Raw genomic sequence first — 22,937 nt, 5'->3', positions numbered from 1 at the left:
CATTGTGAGTTAATCAGTGACTACCTTCCCATTGCTACTGCCAGCCCATCCCACACCCTGCCGTCCATTCTGTGTTCTGTCAGATTAATTTTGAAGTACTTTCTACTGCTTATGATCTACAAGTGGCTGATCTCTGATGTGGGACCAGTGGAATTTTACCACATCTGAAAACCACAAAATGACGATTACACTCTTCCTTCCTTCATACATGGTGCTGTGTGGTTTGTCTTAGATCTCCAGTGGTCGCCTATCCATATTCTGTTATCACTTACTGAAGACCACTCGCAAATCACATTAAGGAGGAGGGTTTATGGTGCTGCTAGTTTCTGTGCTTCAGATAGCACGCCTGGAGTTACAGTGCACAGGTATAATAAACACTTTTATTCTTCTGTACCATTCAGGTTCCTTCCACCATTGACCAAAAGTGATCAAACCTGGGTTTGCCTCATTCACTTTGAAGTTTATATTGGGTTTAATGGGCACTGTCATCAAGGCATTTCCTTCAAACTCTGCTTTGTGATTGGAACTGGGTGCATCAGTTAAATCTTACTTTCTCCTTGCCAAGATGGAGTACCTTATTTTTGTACTTTGTTTTATTTTGCTAACTAGTTCAAAAATTATTCAAGTCAGCTAATTCAGACAGAAGCTTTTGAGTTACAGGAAATTCTTGGACTACAGAAAAAGCGTGAAAGTTCCCATTATAGATACTCCTACCTCCGGTTATACTATAGCCGCTCTGAAATGAAATACTGCTATCTCCAATTCCACTTGGAGTAATAGTGGTAACGTAATAAACCAGGGTCTTTAACCTTCTTGAGCCTTAGGTTTTCATTAGATCTGTATTTGGATAAATGATTTGTGGGGATCTGAGAAGAAGAACAGGCAATGTGAAAGAGGAGACCAGGCCTGGTTGGTGTTAGGGTTAGTGCTGGAAAGACATGAGTTATCAAGGTGGAGTGATGAGAGATCAGGACAATAGGGATCAGGAGACAGATGCCAAATTGGTCATGGGGGGTGATATAAAGATTAAGGGGTGGAAATTTATCTCGGGCAATGTGCAAAACAGGTAGCATTAGATCAGCTACCAATTAACTACGTACAATAGGCACCTGATCCATTGCTTCGCATTTCACGCCACCACATGAGATGAATATCTACCCTTTGAATAATAAAGAATGATTTGCGGAAGTGGAGGACCCCTTGTTGCTTTTGGATTAATATATTTAGGTGGCAAAGCAATCAAGCACGTAATGGCTATATAGTCAATATATGAGCACAGTCTATAATTCACCCTTCCCCTCTAGGATTTCGGTAAAACAGTGGGTATTATATTTCAGTAAAAGCCCTCTTCCTGTCAGCTGACCCTATTTCATAACCTTGTTCTAGTGTTATATTGTTGTAGAAACACCTCTTCCCATCATGTAACATTGCCATGGCCCCACACAGCATTAGCATGGTGATGCTAATGGGAGCTGCAGCTAAAGGTAAAACTCCAGGTGGATTTTTTAAAATCTGCAAGTTATAGATGATAAAACAGAGATATTTCAAAATGTATTCTAAGGCTTGAGTATTATTGTGATATATAGAGTGAGAGTGAAGCTGGTGCATTTTCAAAGTTACATCAGTTCTAAGAGGCTATTTCATCTGTGAAAACACACCCAGCTAGTGTTTGTTCAACATGCAATCAGAAAGTCAGTAAAAATATGGTAAGTGTGCCCAGGATATAGAAATATAACTCTGCACGACCTCAAGGAACACTAATGACCAGGTAACGGTGAATATTCTGGAGTGTACACAGTTTACTGTGTTTTTGATATACATGAAGACTATTGCTTACACGTCACATTCAGTTTGAGTAGACACGTTTCCCAATATTGCACTTGACTACCAGACACTCGATCACATGAGCTACTAGTTCAGTCCATTTTGGGAATATCTGTACAGTCAGGACCAAGATCAAGCACCATATCCTCTATCAGCTATTTCAGTCTACAGATACATCACTGGGATGATCCTCTTGCTGTATTTCAATGGCTCCCTCTTTTCTTGTCTTCACTCCATATCCAGGCACTATTCTGCATCTGCAAAAGACAAGTTGCTTTGTGATCTCAGCACAGAAACATTTAACTATTGAAAGATTTAGACAATTAATTTGCATCACAAACAATGCTACTAGAGTTTAATTCCCTCCCCGGAATAATAACTGATCAATTGGTGACATTACTCATATTGGCTGGGCATCCTTTAAGAGTAAAAAAAGGACTGAGCAAGTTGATAATATCGCGGAGTCTGAGCCACTGCTGTCTTGAATGTCTTGCAGTTCTTTCAAGTGATCATTCGTCATAAGATATCCCAAATGGTGAAGTGCCCATCGCCTAGATGAGTTTGCATGATGGACAGTTCACCAGTGAGTCTCTTCTACAGAAGGAATCTTCCAAATCTTGAGGCAAATAATATAATTCTAACCTTCAGCTACTCACACTGCTCTTCATGTTGATGCTGTAAAATAATGTGCAACATGCTTCCTTTGTTTTTGCAGCTGTCTGCCAGTCCACGTATAAAGCAACAGAATAAAGTTGAAACACGTGCTGGGTACTTTGGTGTTAGGGTATTTCTAAAGACACTTTTTTAAAATTAGCTTGTGAAAGACAGGATGTTAAATAGGAGACAAAGATTATTGCATGATGATTCTCCTGCTATCGAATCCATACATGTTGCAATTAGTACTTCAATTAAAGCATCAAACTAATTCTTTGTAATTTATAAATAATGAAATATTAGATTATGCTCATAATACAGTTTTTCAATGCTTGTTACTGTGATCTAATCCCTTCTCTCTGTGGAGTTGGGGCTTTTTAAACCATAGGCCTGGATATTTACCAAGCCAGAGAGCCTCTCCGTTGTGGCGAAAATGGTGGGCGAGCCTGGAAATTGGAACGCGGCACTTCCTATTTTCGCAGGGGTTGTGGGGATGGAGCCGGGCCAGGGTTGGTTTACAGAGGCAGCTGGCCGTTCAAATCATCAGCTGCCTTCACTGAAATGGGATTTTGGTAGGCCAGGTGTGTGAAGAACAAAACAAACAGATTACACCAGAAAAGACAGGTTTGAACTTTGTGGATCTCTGAGCTTTGTGGATCTGTTTGGATAGCCAGGGTACTCCTCTGGAGAGTGGCAAAGTACCCCTTTGGGTCTAGTCCTGGGACATCTTTGGTAGAGGTCAGGTACCTTTTGGTGGAGGTCAGGTACCCTTTGGAGTAGGTCAGGTGGCCTTTGGAATCGTTAAAAGTAAGCATAAATGTGCATTACAAGTGCATTAACTCATTACAATCAAGCTCATTGGAACTGTCAGTAGACCTGTCAAAATCAACTGTCAAAACTGTCAAGCCTGCCAAGAGGAACTGTCAAAAGCAACTGCCAAAGGGAGCTGTCAAACTATCAAGGTATTTAAAAGACCTCCCCTTTAAATTTTTGAGAAAAATATCTGGGGTGTTAAAAAAAATTGCTTGCCATGGATACAGAGGCATAGGTTAACATGGAGGGTATGAGGTGTTATGGGGGAAAGGATGAAGGGCATGAGGTTTGGCATGGATGGGGCATAGGGGTGAGGGGTGAAGGCTGCAGGGATATTTTTTGTTTTATTGTTTCTTTTCAGTCTTTTGCACGATACCGGGGTACAGAGGCAGGCCTTCCAGCCAGCTTGCCTCTGCACCCAGCAACCTCCACAGTGGTTCCCGGGGCAGCAGGCCTGACTTCTAATCCAGCTCATCCACCTGGATTGAAAATCACAACTTCTGGGCCTCTTTTTCCAGGGTTGTGTTCGCAGAGCTGGGAAATGTCCCAACTCCACACACCTGACCAAGGAGCAAAAGCCTAGGCAATTGAGGTTGTCACATAATTTGCAGAAAACCCCATTCCCTTTCAGCAGAGAAAACTGCATGAACTTTAGCATTAAGTATCATTCAACATGAAAATGCTTAGAGTGAAGCATTAGGTGAGTGGATAGTTTAAACAATCAGTATCTAACTGAATGTCACATCCTGCAGATTGATGGTGTCATAATAAAAGGTAATTGGAACAGCTCTCATGCCCTCAGCTATATAAAGTATTATTTCAGTATCATAGTTTTCCTGTACTTCAGCAATAAATAAAAATACCTGTTGGCACCATTGCTGCATTCCCCTGGCTGCTCTAACTTGTACACCATAAGGATTCAGTACAAAAACAAAAATTGCTGGAAAAACTCAGCAGGTCTGACAGAATCTGTGGAGAGGAAGACAGTGTTAACATTTCGAGCCCATATGACTCCTCATCAGAACTAAAGAGAAGTAGAAATGTGGTGATATATTAGCTGTTTAAGGGGGGTGGAGCCGGATAGAGGGCCACTGATAGGTGGGGACAAAGGAGAGATTGCCAAAGATGTCATAAACAAAAGGACAAAGGGGTGTTGATGGTGGTGATATTAGCTAAAGGATGTGCTAATGGGGACATTAAGGGTAGAAAGCAGGGTGAGCAAGCGACAGATGGCCCTAGTGGGGGTGGAGTGGGGGAAGGATCGAAATAGGCTAAAAGATGGGGATAAAACAATATGGAAATAAATTGTAAAAATAAAAATAGAAATAGGTGGGAAAAGGAAAAATATATACATTAAAAATATAATAATTATTAGAAAAAAGGGGATAAAAAGGGGTGGGGATGGAGGAGAGAGTTCGTGATCTGAAGTTGTTGAACCTAATATTAAGTCTGGAAGGCTGTAAAGTGCCAAATCGGAAGATGAGGTGCTGTTCCTCGAACTTGTGTTGAGCTTCACTGGAACACTGCAGCAGGCCAAGGATGGACATGTGGGCTTGAGGGCAGGATGGTGTCTTGAAATGGCAAGCGACAGGAAGGTCTGGGTCATGCTAGCGGACAGACTGAAGATGTTCCGCAAAGCGGTCACCCAGTCTGCATTTATATTTCACCACATTTCTATTTCCCTTTAGTTCTGATGAAGAGTCATTCGGACTCGAAATGTTAACTGTGTTCCTCTCCACAGATGCTGTCAGACCTGCTGAGCTTTTCCAGCAACTTTTGTTTTTGTTTCAGGTTTCCAGCATCCGCAGTATTTTGCTTTTATATAAGGATCCAATATGCTGGTTGGTGATGGAATGAGTCTTCCCCAACTATCACTGACAGAGAATTCACAAGGGTAACTCTTAAACAGATGTGTGGGAGCAGCTGCTCCGTGTTGGCACCTAGAAATCTTCTCAACAAAGTACATGGGTGAATCTGCAGCACCAGATGCCAACTTATGCATATACAATCCCTCATCTAGTCAGTCAGTCACTCACTTGCATACAAACTATCTTTCTCCCTTGCACTTTATCTCTTATATGCTGACACACACACTCTCCCACACACACACACACACACTCTTTGCAGCACACAAACTTTCTCTGACTTACACAGTCTCTTACACATACTCCCATTCTCTCACTCTTCCTCGTTATCTCTCAACTAGTCTCTCACTCAAGCTTTATTAGGGCTTCGAAAACTTATACCAGCACACAAACTTAGTGTGCAGGAGGAAATATGATTTTCCTGTGGTCCTCACAAAGGGTTACCTGACCTCAGAAAGGGTATGTGTGTGCGTGTTTTTTACCCAAAGCCTTCCTGCCCCATAAAAAAGGGCATAGGAAAATGGTGTGGGGTCGAGAAGGCCTTTTACCGTTTCTCCAGCAAAAAAAAACAATGAAGTTCAGTGTTTCATGACCTGATTCACACCTCCATTAGGAGAAAGAAATCCAGCCTCTTTACTCTAGTTGCTTGCAGTCAAATTGTACAAATTAAAGCCAGATTCTATGCCATGCCAGGCCCGCATTTTTACCCACTCTATATGGGAGCCCTGCTAGTATCCTTCATATAATCTGAGGAGTGAGCCTCAGCCTCTATCGGTTTACATTGCAAAACTTGCCTCTGACTTGTTGTTCAGATTAAGGGAACTTCTTTCTATTTTAAGTGGAGTTGTGCGCTTAATTTTTAAATTAAATTTTACTCATTATGTTCTGTAGTGGTAAATTTCTTTATACAACAGTAAAACATCAATTACTGCACTGGAGGTTTACTCTGAGCTTATGAATGCAATAAAAGTTTTTAAAATTGGAGCTTAAATGTTATTTGTCTGCATAATTTATAGTTTTCTAATTAAAAGTGCACACCATCGTGTCAAGGGAAGGAAGTGGTGCCAGAGAGTGAGATTTTCCCCTTAGGCTCTCTCTAGTTCACTTATTTGCCTTTTTGCGAAGGTGACATGTGCTAACTGCAGTAGCGTGAACTGCTAATTCCTTTTTGGAAAGTATATTTTTATTTTGTTTACTGGGAGCATATGTGCATAATTGAAAGCAGGTTTATTTAAATTGTCTGCTTTCATTAAAATATGCAGGCTCTGCTTGATTTAATCCGAAAGGCAGCCGGGTTCATTGGCTGTAAAATCCCTCCTCAATTGTGTCCCTGTTGGATTGTGTTGCATAGAACCTCTGTGGGAAATCTGCACTTTCAGAGAAAGGTGGGTACAGAGAGTGAGAAAGTAGAAAGGGAAAATGCCTCCATCATGTTAACTTTGTTTCATCTGAACAATGGCGGATTGATTACAGGCCACAGCAAGCAAATACAATTTAATAAAAGAGTACATCCATGATTAATGCTAAATCTATTTTTAAAAATACTATTATAAACAAATACTTGACATTAAATGCATTCCGAAGGGACCGTTCTTCTGCGACTCCTTGGGCTACTCCTCAGCTATCCCCAACACTTCCTCCATTTCCTATGGTACCTTCCCATGCAAGCACGAGATGAAACACCTGACCTTTGACCTCCTCCTTTCTCACCAGCCAAGGCTCCAAATACTCCTTCCAAGTGAAAGCAATTTACTTGTATTTCTTTCAGTTTAGTATACTGTATTCGCTGCTCATGATCCGGTCTCCTCTATGCTGAGGAGGCTAAATGCAGACTGGGTGACTATTTTGTAGAACATCTGCATTCAGTCTGCAAATGTGACTCTGAGCTTCCAGTCAGCTGTCAGTTTAATTCTCCATCCTGCTTACACCCTGACCTCTCTGTCCTTGGTTTGCTACAATGTTCCAATGAAGCTCAATGCAAATTCAAGGAACAAAACCTCAGTTTTTGACTGGGCACTTCACAGTGCCCTGGACTCAACATTGAATTCCCCAATTTAGTTCATAACTAATATAGAAACAGAAAATGCTGGAAAAGCTCAGCAGGTCTGGCAGTATCTGTGGAGAGAGAAACAGAGTTAACGTTTCGATTTTTTATGACTCTTCTTCAGAGCTGGAGAGAAGTGGTTCATAACCTTCAAGTGATTCAAAACCTCTGTCCCAATTTTGTTTTGTGTTTCTTTGCTGTTTTTATTCTCTCTCTCTCATTTCTCTCTTTTTTTTGCCTTGTGCTCAGACAGCAGCTATCCTGCCATTCACACCTCTTCTAGGCACATCTTTTATTTCTTAATTTGTCCAATTAATCCACTCCCTTTGACCTTGCACCATGAAACCATTTGTTATTTAATCTTTTCTGCACACCAGCCTGTCAGGCCTTCCCTTTTGTTCTTCTTCCCACTCTCAAAACCTTTTCCCAGTTCTGATGAAAGGTCATTGACCTGAAATGTTAACTCTGTTTTCCTCTCCACTGGTGCTGCCAAACCTGCTGAATATTTCCAGCATTTTCTGTTTTTATGTCAGGTTTCCAGCATACACAGTAGTTCACCTTTGTATGACTGTTTAATTCACTGCCACTCCTCTTGCTGGAATGCTCACCTCGAAGAAGTTCTGTTCTTCTTTCTGACGGGATTTCGGTTTGTCTCTTTTACCTTGTTTACTATCACTGCTTCTTATTTGCCTTCTCGAATTTGTTCAGGTATCTCCCAGAACTCTCTTTCACAGCCACATCTCCTTCCTCAGCAACTGCCTCAGGATTTTGAGATGTGGATTCCAACTGAAATTCCACCTGACATATTTTGGATCCGCCCACGATTACAGATATCTCCTTGACATTTAGGATTCCTTGTAGGGCTGTTCTCGCAGCATCCTGAGATCCACATTCAGTGCCATGCGTAACCACATGATCACTTGACCTTTCTCTTCAGCAGCGCAGACTCTATCTTAGAACTCTCCTGGTCCATAGTTTAATATAATCCTTTACCTCATCTGGTGTTTTAACAAGAAACTTTTTATCTTCCTGTCAGGTGTGAAGGATCGCAAGCTCAACAACTCATGTGTACCAGCACCTCTCTAGATCCTTCTTCCCCTTCATTCTCCTCTGATGTCACCCCTTTTTCAAATCTCATCCCTTGTTGTGTATTCATGGGACCCTCTGACTTTCCCCTCTCTGACTGTGAATGATCCGTCCTTAGCAAAGGCATTCATTTCATTCCCTTACTTCAATGCATTTTGAGCTTGTCATGATGCTAAGCTCTTCTTCCATTGCCTTCATCTCTGCACACACTTCTTTGGCCAGTAGTCCTACTCTGGCTCAGCAGACTCTTCCACTTGTTTCCAGTATTCTCCCTCCAGCCTGACTCCTCCCTCTGGCCTCTTACCCTCTCAAGATCTTTTCATTGAGAATTGCCAGCATGACATCCTTGAGCTCAGTTTCTCTGCTCTCCTCACTGGCTCTTACTTGCTCCATTCTTTCAGGTCCAACCCTAACATCATTCTCAAACCTGTTGGCACAGGTGGCACTCTTATATCTGGTGTACCGGCCTCTATCCAGCAGAGGCTGAACACCAACTCTCTCACTCTTCCTCCTACCTCCCCCTGGATCAGCACTGAAAATCACACAATTGTTTCCAGGACTGTCAATGGTCTCGTTACCTCTGGGCCTTCCTTCCACAACCCCCAACCTCAGAGACCCACAACCCAAAATAGCCTGCTTCTGCCTCCTTTCTAAAATCTGTAAACAGAGCTGCTCTGGTTGACTCATCGTACTAGCCTGCTCATGCCCCACTGAACTCATTTCTTCTTTTCTTAACTCTTTTTTTCTCCCCTTGTCCAGTCCCTTCCAACCTACATCCATAATTCTGCTGATACCCTCAGTCACTTTAAAAGTTTCCAGTTTCCTAATACTAGCCATCTCCTCTACACCATGGACGTCCAATCTCTACACCTCCACCCCTCATGGGTCCTAGCTATGTATGTCTTTTTGTGGGATGTGTGGAACATTCTTTGTTCTACTCCTACTCAGGCCACAGAAACAGCAATAAGATAAAAGGCTGGATAATCTGTTTCTGGGTGATGTTGCTTGAGTGATTAGTGTTGCCCAGGACAATGGATGAAATTCCATACTCTTCATCAAATGGTGTCATTGGAATCTTTTACAGAACAACATAATAAATAAGAGCATTAGTAGTGTTATGGATAGGAGGGGGGGTTTAATTTAGACAGCCTTGATTTCTCCTCTCACTACTGTAAACCAAAAGTTGTTTTGATTTTGATTTTCCCCTTATTTTAATCGGGGACTTATTTACAACCCCTCAGTTTTTGTGTGATCCAATTTTTATTAATAAGCAAACTCAAGATAAGGTAAACTCAGAGGGGTAGTTTACTCGCACACATTCAAACACAAGAGGAGGGTTGCAATGTAGCCTCCTATTTCACTCATACAATAAAAGAGGGGGATAAAGAAAGAAAGATTTAGAGTTACAGGGCAAAGATCACAGAATAAAGAATTATTGTTCCATGTGAGTCCAGAGTTCAGAATCAAAAGTCCAATGATGAATTCCTTCACAGAGATCGGCAGGTTGAAGACTGATGCTGGATAATTCACTTTTCCAGTAAAGATGACTTCCATGATGGGCTAGGTACTTAGAAATAAATTAGTCTTGCAGGCAATGGTACAGATGTTCAGACGTTCCAATAGAAACAGTGGAGATGGGGGCTAGGCCCTTTCTTTCAATCTTAGATTTTTATGTAGACTTTCAGAAGACATTTGATAAGGTGTCTCATCAAAGGTTATTGCGGAAATTAAAGCACATAGTGTAGGGGATAACATATTGGCATGGATAGAAGATTGGCTAGCTAACATAAAACAGAGTTGGCATAAATGGCTCATTTTCTGGTTGGCAGGATGTGACAATTGGTGTGCCACAGGGCTCAGAGCTGGGCCTCAACTCTTTAAAATCTATATAAACGACTTGGATGAAGGGACCGTTGGTATGGTTGTTAAATTTGCTGATGACACAAAGATAGGTAGAAAAGTAAGTTGTGAAGCTGACATAAGGAGGCTACAAAAGGATTGATAGATTAGGTAACTGGGCAAAGATCTGGCAAATGGTGTATAATGTGGGAAAATGGGAGATTGTCCATTTTGGTAGGACAAATAAAAAAGACGCATATTATCTAAACAGTGAGAGATTGCAGAGCTCCGCGATTCAGAGGGACCTGGATGTCCTTGTATTTTAACCGCAGAAGGTTAGAATGCACGTGTAGCAAGTAATTAACAAAGCTAATAGAATGTTATTGTTTATTGCGAGGGGGATTGAATACAAGAGTAGGGAGATTATGCTTCAGTTATACAGGGCACTGGTGGGACCACATCTGGAGTACTGTGTACAGTATTGGTCTCCTTATTTAAGGAAAGATGTAAATGCATTAAAAGCAGTTCAGAGAAGGTTTAATAACTGCAATGGGTGAGTTGTCATATGAGGAAAGGCTGGACAGACTAGGCTTGTATCCGCTGGAGTTTAGAAGAGTAAGAGGCAACTTGATTGAAGCATACAAGATCCTGAGGGGACTTGACAGGGTGAATGTGAAAAGGTTATTCTCTCTTGTGGGAGAGCGTAGAACATGGGGTCGCTGTTTCAAAATAAGGAGTCACCTATTTAGGACAGAGATGAGGAATTTTTTTCTCTCTCAGAGGGCTGTGAGACTTTATAATTTTCTTCCTCAAAAGGTGGTTGAGGCAGAGTCCTTGAATATCTTTAAGGCAGAGATAGATAGATTATTGATAAGCAAGGGGGTGAAAGGTTATTGGGGGTAGGCAGGAATATGAAATTAAAATCAGATCAGCCATGATCTTATTGAATGGTGGAGTAGGCTTGAGGAGCTGAGTGGCCTACTCCTACTCCTAATTAATTTGTTCGTACGTATGTTTGTTCTGAGCTGCTGCTTGCTAGATGGAAGATGGCAGACTGACTGGCAGTACAGCAAGACAGTATAACTGGTTTTCCCAGCTAGGGAGGGACATGAGACTCCCACCTCTCTACTTTGGCTTGACAAAGGATGTATATTCCTTTGTCTGGATTCTTAGAATTGTTGATGTTTCAACCATTAAAAATTTCAAAGGAGGTTGCAGTGTGCTTTGTGCTGGCAGACTAGTAGTCTCCATTGGCCAGGCCTGGCTTAGGAAATGTAGATGGCCTCTGTATAATTCCCTTTGATTTTGATCTCTGCAGCCACAGGGGTACTTAGCATCTCTTCAGAGATAACAAGGTGCCAAGATTCTCGGATAGTGTTCCTCTGTCAGGGTTCTAGGCAGACGTAGCTTCAGCCTTTTTATAGTCTTTGTCCAGTTTTAAAAATTTTAAGGTAGTCATGTTGAGATTTTATATATACATTACACAGACATATATATTTCATAAAAATGTAGTGCAAGGTCTTAGCTCCGTGATAGTAGACACAGTCCTTTGAGCCTTTGTTTCCATTTAATAAGATCATAGTTGAACTTCTATACCAACTCTACTTTTCTGCCCTAACTCCATATCACTTAGTGCCCAAAATGTCTATCAATCTCACTCATTAGGTAGAATTTTACAGCCCCACAGCGGTGGGGGCAGGAAGTTCAAAAGTCCATTGACTTTGTTGGGAGTGGAAGATCCCATCGGCAGTAGGGGCCATAAAATTACTCCCATTGACTGCGCATCCACAGTCTTCTGGGTAGAGGATTCCAAAGATTCGCAAACACCTGAGTGAAAGCATTCCTTCACTCCTAAATGGCTGATCTCTTATCCTGATATCAGTAGCCCTCGTTCTGAGCTTTTCAACCAGGGGAAGCAGCCTCTCAGTACCTACCCTGACCAGCCATCTAAGAATTTTCTACATTTCAGCGGGATGAACTCTCATTCTTCTAAACACTAGAGCATATGGGCCCATTCTCTCCTCATACAACAATCTTGCATCCCAAGAATCAAGTTAGTCAAACTTTGCTGCACTTCCTCTAAGGCAAGTATATGCTTCCTTAGGTAAGGAGAACAAAACTGGACACAGTACTCCAGCTGTGATCCCACCAAAACCTATGTAACCAGAGCAAGACTTATTTACTCCTATATGCCAACCTTCATGCAATAAAGGCTAAAATACATCAGAAGGCAGACATTGAGCATAATTTGCACCCAGTATAGATGAGAATGGAGGTGGGGTGGGGTGGTCTGTGGGTAATTTCACATTGCTAGCCGACGTGCTGATTTTCCAGCACTTCCTCTCTTCCAGGCCATTTTCCTGGAAGCCGGATCAGGGGGTGGAATGGCTATCCACACACCTACCTGGAGGCAGCTTCCCTATGGCAGAACTTGAGAGTCAGTACTCTTGGTTTACTTTGAACACCACGCCACTTCCCTCACTCCTACCTGGTTATGGCTGCTGCCATAGGCTGCCGTGTGGAGGGGCTTCCCTTCCACAATGGTAGTCCGGCAACTGTGGCACCTTTTCTCTCCCTAATCTGCTACAGCAGGCAGTAGCTCCTTCTGTGCTGGAGGGCCTCCTATTGGCCCTCTAGTTCTGAGAGCCTGCCAAGGATGGAGAGTGCGTCCTCTGGCCACTAATTGATCTTGCCTAAATTGGCCAATGCCAGGCTACTGCACCTGACACAGTGTGGGGACAGGGCCTGCATTTGATCCCGATGTCTGGGTTCCAACCGAAGAGGGAAAACCTAGCTCAGGGTCTCAGTTTAATGATTCATGTGAAAGATGACAACTCAGATATTGCATCTCTTTATTTGTACTGCACCAGAGTGTTAACTAAGGTACGTGCCCAAGTCCCAAACATTGTGACTCAGAGGTGAGAGTGTAACCACTGAGCCAAGACCGACATCTGTGCTATTGAGCATGTGCAATAATATCCTTTTAACTGGCATGCTCTTGGAATGGGTGTTGCTGGTTAATCAAAGATGCTGGTTAACTGGGGTTACATTTCGCGATGGAATACAGTGCAATACTTGTTCAAAATTATATTTCACCATTGTTCAAACAAAGCTTCCCCTTCTCCCCAACCACTGTGATTAGCTGGTTGACAAACATTCAGTTGCATTCTAAATTGTTTGGTTTAAAGTTGCACCATTTAAAAAAAAAGATGCTTTATATTATACTGTCCAGTCAGTGCATTATTTGGAGGCGATTTCCATCTAGATTTAGGCTGGGAGATCTGATTTATAACTGTCCATTTTTTTAAAATAGTACTTGAAGGAAGTCAATAAAGGCCTGTGCAGCCAGGGAATGAAACACATCATTTTCACAGTTCCTTAAGAATTTCTAATACAACATTGAGATTAGAAAGGGGTCTTGCTGTTGAAAGTAAAACACGAAAGCTGTGTTTACTCACCATGCAGTTGAACTTTGAAAAGACATCAAGACTGGACTCTGAGCATCTGCCTTCAGCATCTGCATCGCCTGTGATGACTGGGCTGGAGCCTGGGGCTGGGCTGGAGCCTGGGCCTGGGCCTGAGCCTCTCCCTGAGTAGAGCTGTTCCACTGGCCCTCATCCTGCTTCAGCCAGCTGCCTCGGATTCCCCACTTAGACAAGTAAAATTGACAGATCTCATAATTCATGGCAGAGTAGTAGAGAAGGTCCAGTACAAGCAGGATTAGGACAAAAAAACCATAAATCCATACTCCAATCAGCGCACTGTAGTTACTGAAACAAAAATACAGTTATATGAGGGTGATGACAGAAATGTAGTTTTATATACAATGAACAACACAAGGAATATTAACAGTATAACATTATATACAAATAAATACTAATTCCTAGGAAATTTTTGACATGACACTTCTACTTATTTTGACAATTTTTGGTGTAAATGCTGTTATATGAAAAAATAATTACTCAGTAGGGGGGGGGAAAACAGACTATATACCAACTACAGTACTGAAAAGTGACTGTTAACATGTGAAGGCAATAGGAAACAAAACTTCAACGTGATGGCATCACACATTTTTAGTATTGAAATGATGATTCAGGTTCAGCGTTGTACAATGTGTGTGTATGTGTGTGTTATCTATATCTCTTGGCTGTGCTGCACTCCTGTACAACACATTTCTCTGAGGGACCTGTTGCAAATCATATCCATGAGGAATCCCTTGTGAATGTGGCACCAGGTTAGTCCTGACACATTCCTGGTACTTGCAAACAGTGACACAATCCTGGGAATTCCTTTCAAATGTTGACACACTCTTGGGGAATTCCTGCAAATACACTTACCCTCCTGGAAACCTTTTGGAAATTTTGACCCCTTGAAAAATCTTATACTCTTGCTGGCACCTTGTACATATTCACACCCCTGGAGGCCTCAAATGCTGGCATGCTCCTGGTGATTCATTGCAAATATTGATACAATCTGGGAACCCCCTGTCAGAGCTTGTCAACTATCCAAGATAAAAGAGTGCTTTCACATCATTTTTCATTAGTATTCAACAACCAAAACAATGGCCCTAACTTTAATCTTAAAGAGGTTTCCAAGCTGGTCGGTGGGTGGGAGAAACCAAGCAGTCAAATGAATGGATGGGAATCTGTAGCCTCAGGGCTTCCTCCTGAGCTCACCAGCATCATAGATGCCATCTAGATGAAGACTCAGGGTAGTGTCCTAGGCCCAACCATCTTGAACTGCTTCATCAATGACTTTCCCTCCAACATAAAGGCAGAAGTGGGATGTTTGCTGATGATTGCATATGTTCAGTATCATTCACAACTCCTCAGATATTGAAGCAGTTTGTGACAATATGCAGCAAAACCTGGACAACATTCAAGCTTGAGCTGATATAAGTAACATTAAGCCCACCTGCGAGGCAATGACCACCTCCAACAAGAGAGGATCTTACCATCTCCATTCAATGGCATTACCATCACTGAATCCCCCTCTGTCAACATCCTGGGGGTTACCATTGACCAGAAACTGAACTGAACCAGCCATGTAAATAATAAGGCTACAAGAGCAGATCAGAGGCTGGGAATTCTGTGGTGAGTAACTCAACTCCTGACTCCCCAAAGCCTGTCCACCATCTACAAGGTACAATTCAGGAGTGTGATCGAATACTCACCACATGTATAGATGAGTTCAGTTCCAACAGCACTCAAAAAGCTCGATACCATCCACGTAAAAATAGCCTGCTTGGCTGGCACCCCATGCACCGCCTTAAACATTCACTCCCTCCACCACCAAGGCACAGTGGCAGCAGTGTGTACCATCTACAAGATGCGGCCCCTTTAGAATTGTTCTGTTTATTTTATATTGTCTCTCCATGCTCTTCCTACCAAAATGAATCATTTCATACTTCTCAGCGTTAATTTTTATCTGCCACTTGTCCGTCCATTCCAACAACCACTTTTTGTCTTTTTGAAGTTCTACATATTCTCTTCATAGTTCACAACGCTTCCAATTTTCATATTTCCTTCAACTGCACCTTCCAAACCCGTAACATCTACCACCTAGAAGGACAAGGGTAGCAGCTACATGGGAACACCATCACTTGTAAGTTCCCCTCCAAGCCACACATCATCTTGACTTGGAAATATAGCGCCGTTCCTTCACTTTCACTGGATCAAAATCCTGGAACTCCCTCCCCAACACCACTGTGGGTGCACCTATGCCACATGGACTGCAGCAGTTCAAGAAGGCAGCTCACCACCACCTTCTCAAGGACAACTAGGGATGGGAAATAAATGCTGGCCTAGCCAGCAATGCCCACATTCCGTGAAAGAATAAAAAAGATACAGATGCTGAACTCATGGGAGCTATTATTGAGAAGGAGAATGCTAAAGGTATATCAGCACTTTAGCCACAAGCACACTCCACAATAACAGGCATGATGGAAGAGTCCAGCACAATTGCTATTGGATTGGAGGGAATTATGAGAATGACTGCTATGGAGAGGTGGCTACCACCATAGAGCTTCAAGGATGGCTCTTAAATGTTTCCACACAGACCATGACCACAGCCATGTAGACTTTGAATGTTAACTTGTCTGCAACTTTAAACAGGATGACAGATATTATCTGTGCTCTTACAATGTGTCGCTATTCTCTTCCAAGTTGGTCTGCAGCCTAGTGATGTAGCTCGGATCCAGGAGGTGAAGACAATGGCAAAAGAGGAAATGGGAACTGCACTCGAAGTGTTTCCACTATGCCCCAAGCCCAGTGCCGATGTGCTGCCTCATCCCCTGATGGCTAAATATGCCCCTGCACAGGTGCAGGTCGGACAGTCTTTGAGGAGGCAGAAGCTCCACCAGCTAGAGGACATTGGCCACCAGCTTCTCAGCAGTTAGGGCAGGATCTGAGCAGGCTGTCTCTGCCCCTGCTACAACCACATGGGATGCACCAGGCAAAAGCTGGAGGAAAGAGTTGTAATTTGCCATTGTAATTCGCCAAGAATATATATATAGGTGTTTGTCAAAATGTTATATTGCTACATTTCCTTTTTTCCCTAATGGCACAAAAAATTCATTGTCACCACTTCCTCACCTTGTCCATGATTGCATCCCAAGTATCAATTTGCTCTTTCACTAGGTTCATGATGGTTACCAGTAGATGATGGGACCATTGAGCAGCTGTGCAATGGGTGTTGAGTGGTCTTTAAACAGAAGGCAAAGTAGAAAAACAAATAAAAACAAAATATGCTGGAAAAACTCAGCAGGTCTGGCAGCATCTGTGGCGAGAGAAACAGAGTTAATGTTTTGAGTCCAGTTCTGAAGAAGAGTCATATTGGACTTGAAACATTAACTCTATTTTTCTCTCTCCACGCATGCTGCCAGACCTGCTTAGCTTTTCTAGCATTTTCTGCTTTATTTCCTATCTCCAGCATCCTGAAGGTTGTAAATAACTTCATCTTTATTGGAAGCTCCAGAAATGTTTGCATTGACAGTGAGGTGGCAAATAAAACTGTCACAGCAAGCTCAGTATTTGCCTGTTTACACAAGAGACTGTAGAAGAAATGAGGTATCAAACTTACAACAATACTTGCTGTGTACAAAGGAGTGGTAATACCTTACCCTTCTATGTGTCTGTGAGATATGGACTATCTACTCCAAGCATATTAAGTGGTTGGACAGGTTCCACATGAAATGCATTCAGAACATTATGGGCATCAAATGAGAGGACAAAGTGCCCAATACTGAGATACTTCAAAGAGCAGGAAGATCTGGAATTGAAACACTCATCATCAAAGCTCAGCCCAAATGGAATGGACGCGTCCTTATGCCTGATGACAAAATCCCTAAGGTGGTATTGTATACATAACTTAAACTTGGTCACCACCGCTGAGATAGGCTGAGATCAAGGTTCAAGAACTCCTTGATGATGAACCTCAGAAAATGCGGCATGTTCACCAAGGGAGAAAAATTCACCAGGTTGAACTACCTGGGGAGTGATTTCAAGTAGTGGCTTTGTTTTCATCAAATAGCAATGAATACAGGCAGCTAAGGACAAAAAGGAAGCTAGAAAGACCAGGCAGTCCCAACAAAAGCAAACAAGTCATACTTGCCTGTTCTGTGGAAAGCCACGTGGGTCTGCAATCAGGCTGCACAGCCACGTTAGAATGCACAACAGATGACCCTACGCATGCAAGAAATGACCATCTTCGATAATGAAGGGAAACTAATGACAATGACAGATGAGTGGTTGAAGGACTGTTTAGTGCAAGGGGAGGTGGGGCGGTGAGGTTTGATAGTGGTGGAGGGAACGGACCGGAGGGTTTTGTTTCTTATTTGTTTACAATAGGTGAACACATTAATGAATGAATTATCTCTTGTGGTTTATAATGCTCCTGGCTCCTGTGATGTTGCTGGGAAAGCCACACGTGGGCAGTTAATGGCACCCTGTACCTGTGGAAATCTAGCCAGATACGAATTCCAATTCCCACTCATTCTGGCTACTGTCATCACAAGGAAACTTTATTTAGTTGTCAGCCCTGGTAAAAAAATTATCAGTGACCTGTCCATGCATTTATGCACAACATCTGGGTGATCTTGAATATGTCACTGGTAATGCTCAGGAAGGATCCAAGGGCGAAAAGGTTGAGGGTGGTTATCACTTTTATAACTACCAGTAACACATAGCCAGCAGCCTTTCCCAGGAGACTGCAAATGTCTCCCACCACCTGACGCAGCCTGCCAAAATATTGCAGTTTGAGAGGTCACAGAAGCTGACTCCCTGTCTGTAAACAAAAACAAAAATTGCTGGAAAAGCTCAGCTGGTCTGCCAGTATCTGTGGAGAGAAAGACAGAGCCAGACCTGCTGAGTTTTTCCAGCCATTTTTGTTTTTGTTTCAGGTTTCCAGCATCCACAGTATTTTGCTTTTGCCTCTGTCTGTAAATTCTGTCATGGGTGTAGGACCTCCTGTGAGCTCAGCTCCTCTCCTGTGCATCTCCCTTCTATGCACCTCTCTCCTGTGCATAGGATGATCCCACCACAGCACAGTGTCACTGCCATGGATGGTGATGGTCTTCCTACTCTGATGTGCTGTGAAACACATCCAAGCCCACCCCTCCGCCCCTAATCCTGTCAATTCAAAAGCCTTCAAGGTTGAATAAATCTATATCCATGCAAGCTCTCTTTGCCAAACATTTGCCAGAGACACCAGCTGCAATAAGCTTATCCATGTGGGACAATGACAACGTTAAATACCGACCTGAGCTGCTGTTCAGGCACATGCAGCTCTGTTTCTCTGGTCAATGTCCTGAGCCCTGGGAAACCCATGCAGCTCAAATTAATTTTACAGCAAAATTAGAAACAATTTGCAAAGACCTCACTTATAGCCCTGAAGGATGTTAATTTTTTGTGACAATGAGTACTGGTCCACTTACAATAATTAAATCTCCAAATTTAGCCAATAGATTTCTCCATCATCCGAAGGCATCTGTGTTAAATCTGGGAATGGGCACGCTGGGAGCAGGCTGCAGTCCCAATCAAAACTTTTTAAAAAATGAACTCTCCCACCCACTCCCAACCCGTCTGTTCTTCAGCATTAAAAGGCCTGCCAATATTTCACTACAGCCAACGAATAAAGAAATATAGACAGAAATCTGAAGATTGATGACGGTTGGCATCATTTGTGTACAAATGCTGCAGCAACTTCAGATGAGGGCAGATTAATGATTAAGTGTGGAAATCCAAATGCTGCAGTCCGAGATGAGCTGCTCTGATGTTAGTGTCACTGAAACAGAATCCCGCTGTCTGACTCATTATTCAAGCACAGCAATTGGCATGAAATTGTTTCTTGCATACACAGTAGTTATGAACTAAACTCACCACAGGAAGTTAGAACTGCTCTGAATTGGACCAAGGAGCCTGATTTGGAGCCTGATTTGGAGCCATTGAAACTCTGTGCACATTTTAATTAAACTGGATTAGCTGTCAGGGATTATTTTAATGATGTGCTAAGCATTAATCACTGCCAATGAATCTCTGAACCAATGAATTATGAACAATGGATGCGTAGTCTTATTCTTTACAGGTTTTAACTGTTGTTGGGACACTTCTAAAATGTGGAATTTAATTTTTGCTTTACCATTTCCTTTGTCTCTTTTTTCCCTCTGTCTTTTTATTTCTCTTTCTGTACCCGATTTGGTAACGAATTCACCCAGTCTAATCCTTGTTCAGACCATGTGCTGTTAATTTCATAATCCTTCAGTTTGATTGGTTAAGGAGATATCTCGTTGCTTTCCCTGTTCACTCAGATCCCAGATGCCTGATTTTCCTCACTTTGGATTGTTAAGCAAATTGCAGCAGAAAATATCATCATGATTAAATGAGCAGGAACAAGTCTAACTAATGGTAACTCTTTCAAGTACAAACCCGTTTCCATCTGTTTCAGATGAAGTTACATTGTTTCATAGTTTGCCATTGTGAGATTTGAACTCTTGATAATCTTTTAAACTCTTTCGAGTACAAACATGTTTCCATCTGTTCCTATTCAGATGAAGTTACATTGTTTTATAGTTTGCCATTGTGAGATTTGAACTCTTGATCTTGGGGTTACAAACCCAGTAACATAACCACTTGGCTATTTAGGCCAAGCCCCTAACTAATGGTAGATGTCATTAGGTTCCTTGTACTGCAAATTATGGCTCATTAAGTCTTTGAGGGTATGTTTCAGTTTGGAATCAAGGTCACTTGGATTCATGGGATGGCCATTATTTGTTTTAACGTGGTTGTCACACGAAGAATTACAGGGGTTAAAGCCTTTGTATCTTCATTTCATGATTTGCCATATGCCTCATTCTCTTCCTCTCAAGTACTGCCCATCATGTCTTGTGCTCTCAAAGGTGGGAGATGTCAATATTGATAAAAGGAAAACACTTTTAGGTTTTATATCCAATGCCAACATCGAAAACCCTCAGGCTGGATATAGCACAGATTAAATAAAAAGCAATGACCCCACTACATGAGCAAACAATGTGCATTATCTCAAGTCTTATGGTGCAGCGCCATCAGTACCATAGAACATTCCAATTCCAACAACAGCAATCTGCAAAGTTGCGCTGAGTGAAATGCCCAATTTGTGTAAAATTATGATACCTTTGGTTTATAGGCCAATGGCAAGAAACGTAGTTCAGAAACACATTTCACGTAGGACTATAGTCACTCAGGAAAAGGCAATGTTGGTCCCATCATATTAGCCCCAATTTTAACTGGCGACTGACTAATTTATGGTTGTGGTGGGGAGGGGTGGAGGGTTTAGTGTGAGTACAAAACTCAGCACTGCAACAAGGATACCAGGATAGAAGCTCAGTGCATTTTACCTCCTGCCACCACTTCTGGGCATCTCCTCTCCTATTCTGGGCTCGACGCTTGCAGCATTCCCACAAATTCCTACAGCCATCTGCTGAGTGGGTGGGATCAGCTGCCAGGCTGTCCTGTAGGGTGGAGGGGAGGGGTTGGCAGGGGGTGGTCTCCAGGATTGGGAGGTTGGATTGCAGAAGGGGAGATCTAAGATTTCCTTGTGGAGCCCAAAGGAGCTCTCCGCCCTGCAAGGAAATGAAAAAAATAACATTTTAAATTGACCTTTTTGGGCCTGTTCTGGTCCTGATCCAGTCCTGTGCTGGATTAGCCTGGGTTGCCATCTCCCATTTGTGTTCCTGGTAAAAATTACAGTCAGATTCCGATGACATCATTGAGACACCCTACACATTTACGATAAAGAATTCCATTGGTTTTGGGCCGATGTCCTTGCCACCAGCTTGAGAGAGCAAGTCAAAATATAACCTGTCAGCTCCCAACTGCAAATAAGCAGCTTGGACAATTTTAATTACCTACCTGTCTGGTTTCAGTTGAATGGATAGGGTTAAAATTTTTGAGTTTAATGAACCCAGGCTGCAGAAAGAACATTATTCTAACCACTATATCGCCAAGTCCAGACAAGAGTCTTCCATTTTAATCACGGTGTTAAGAAAGGATAAACTCCTAATTCACTTGAGGGCTGATTTTTCTCTTCAAGGCAGCTTTATTTTTTAAGTGATAAAACAACAAATGCATTTCCTTGTGGGAAACTGGAATATAATTTGTTTGCCTGACAAGACGTGAGAGTCTGCTTCAGCAATTACAGAACTCAACAAGCAAGTCTTACTATAGACAAGAGTCATGGCCAGAATGTATCTGGTCTCTTTCTGCCCATAATTGGTATGTTTTGTATGAAAAGAAGTGTGCATTTTCTTATCCTTGGAGTGTATATTCCAATTAAATAATGAAGCAGCCAAGCTTTTGAGAGTTTACAATAAAGAAGGTTATTTATTCTCACACAATTACTCCAAATTAATGCAATGTCACACACTTGGTCTCTCTCACAAACACACACACAAAACAGAGAATTGGATACAGATAAAGATAGCACGCTTTCATAGATTACAGTTAATTCGGTCACTGCTTTATAATTTCTGGTTGCCCACGTGGCAGGCCTGTGGTTTCTTGAATAGGTTCAATGACTTAACTTTGATGTGAGAGCCTTGTAAAGCAAAAGGTTCACAGCAGATTGTGAAATTTCTTGTAATTGAATATCTAGGAGTTTGATTCCCAGGTGAGCTTTGAAACTGGGACAGATTAAGTACTTTGGCTGTTTGATAACCTGCAGTTTCAGAGTCTGGTTCACAAGCTGACTGATAGTTCTGATGGATTGGCTGAGTTCTGGGGTAATAAGGGCACAGTCCCTGAAACCAGATTTGATCACATGACTGTACAGTGCTACAATGGAAAATAAGTGGTCATTGAGTTTCGATCTTCCCTTTTGTCCAGTGCAAAACTTGGAGGCAGGCAGTCTGGAAACTTCAAAGTGTTTAGGTGTTGGCCCATCCTTAAACATGTGTGAGATGTTTGAATTCTACAGATGGGTCATTAATGTCCATATTTAATTAGGTATTCACTAGAGACTTGATACTGTCTGTAGTCCAAATGCAAAAAGTCACATGATTTGTGGTAGCTATCGCTTGTTTGTGTCCAATTTCTAAAAGTATTGACTGAAAGTTCATAATATGACATGCCTGTACTGGGCATGACAAAAGGACAATGTTCTTCAGATTGTCCTGTGCCTTTCACCGTACAAAACTCCACCACTGTTGACTTCACTGTTGACTGTAAGCAAAAACGCTACAATCTGAGCCTCCAGGAATTGATTCGAGTGCTCAGTAACTGTGGCCACTGAATTTACTTGCAGTCATGTATTATCTTTACCTCATTACCACAAATATAAAA

General features: G+C 42.2%; 1 protein-coding gene across 3 annotated transcripts in view; it reads right to left on the bottom strand.

The window, feature by feature from the left end:
* Positions 1-255: 255 nt before the first annotated feature.
* Positions 256-22,937, bottom strand: part of LOC121292931 (protein shisa-like-1) — a 177,749-nt gene continuing 155,067 nt past the window's right edge. For 2 of the 3 annotated variants that reach the window (XM_041215438.1, XM_041215437.1), the window contains exon 4: positions 13,580-13,895. In XM_041215438.1, the coding sequence (XP_041071372.1) occupies positions 13,580-13,895 (316 nt within the window). Of the gene's footprint in view, positions 2,082-13,579; positions 13,896-22,937 lie in introns of those variants that run through there. The other variant, XM_041215439.1, reaches the window with a different exon arrangement.

This window comes from Carcharodon carcharias, chromosome 21, assembly GCF_017639515.1.
Source record: "Carcharodon carcharias isolate sCarCar2 chromosome 21, sCarCar2.pri, whole genome shotgun sequence".
Classification (NCBI taxonomy): domain Eukaryota; kingdom Metazoa; phylum Chordata; class Chondrichthyes; order Lamniformes; family Lamnidae; genus Carcharodon; species Carcharodon carcharias.
This window is presented reverse-complemented; position numbering and strand designations above follow the sequence as displayed.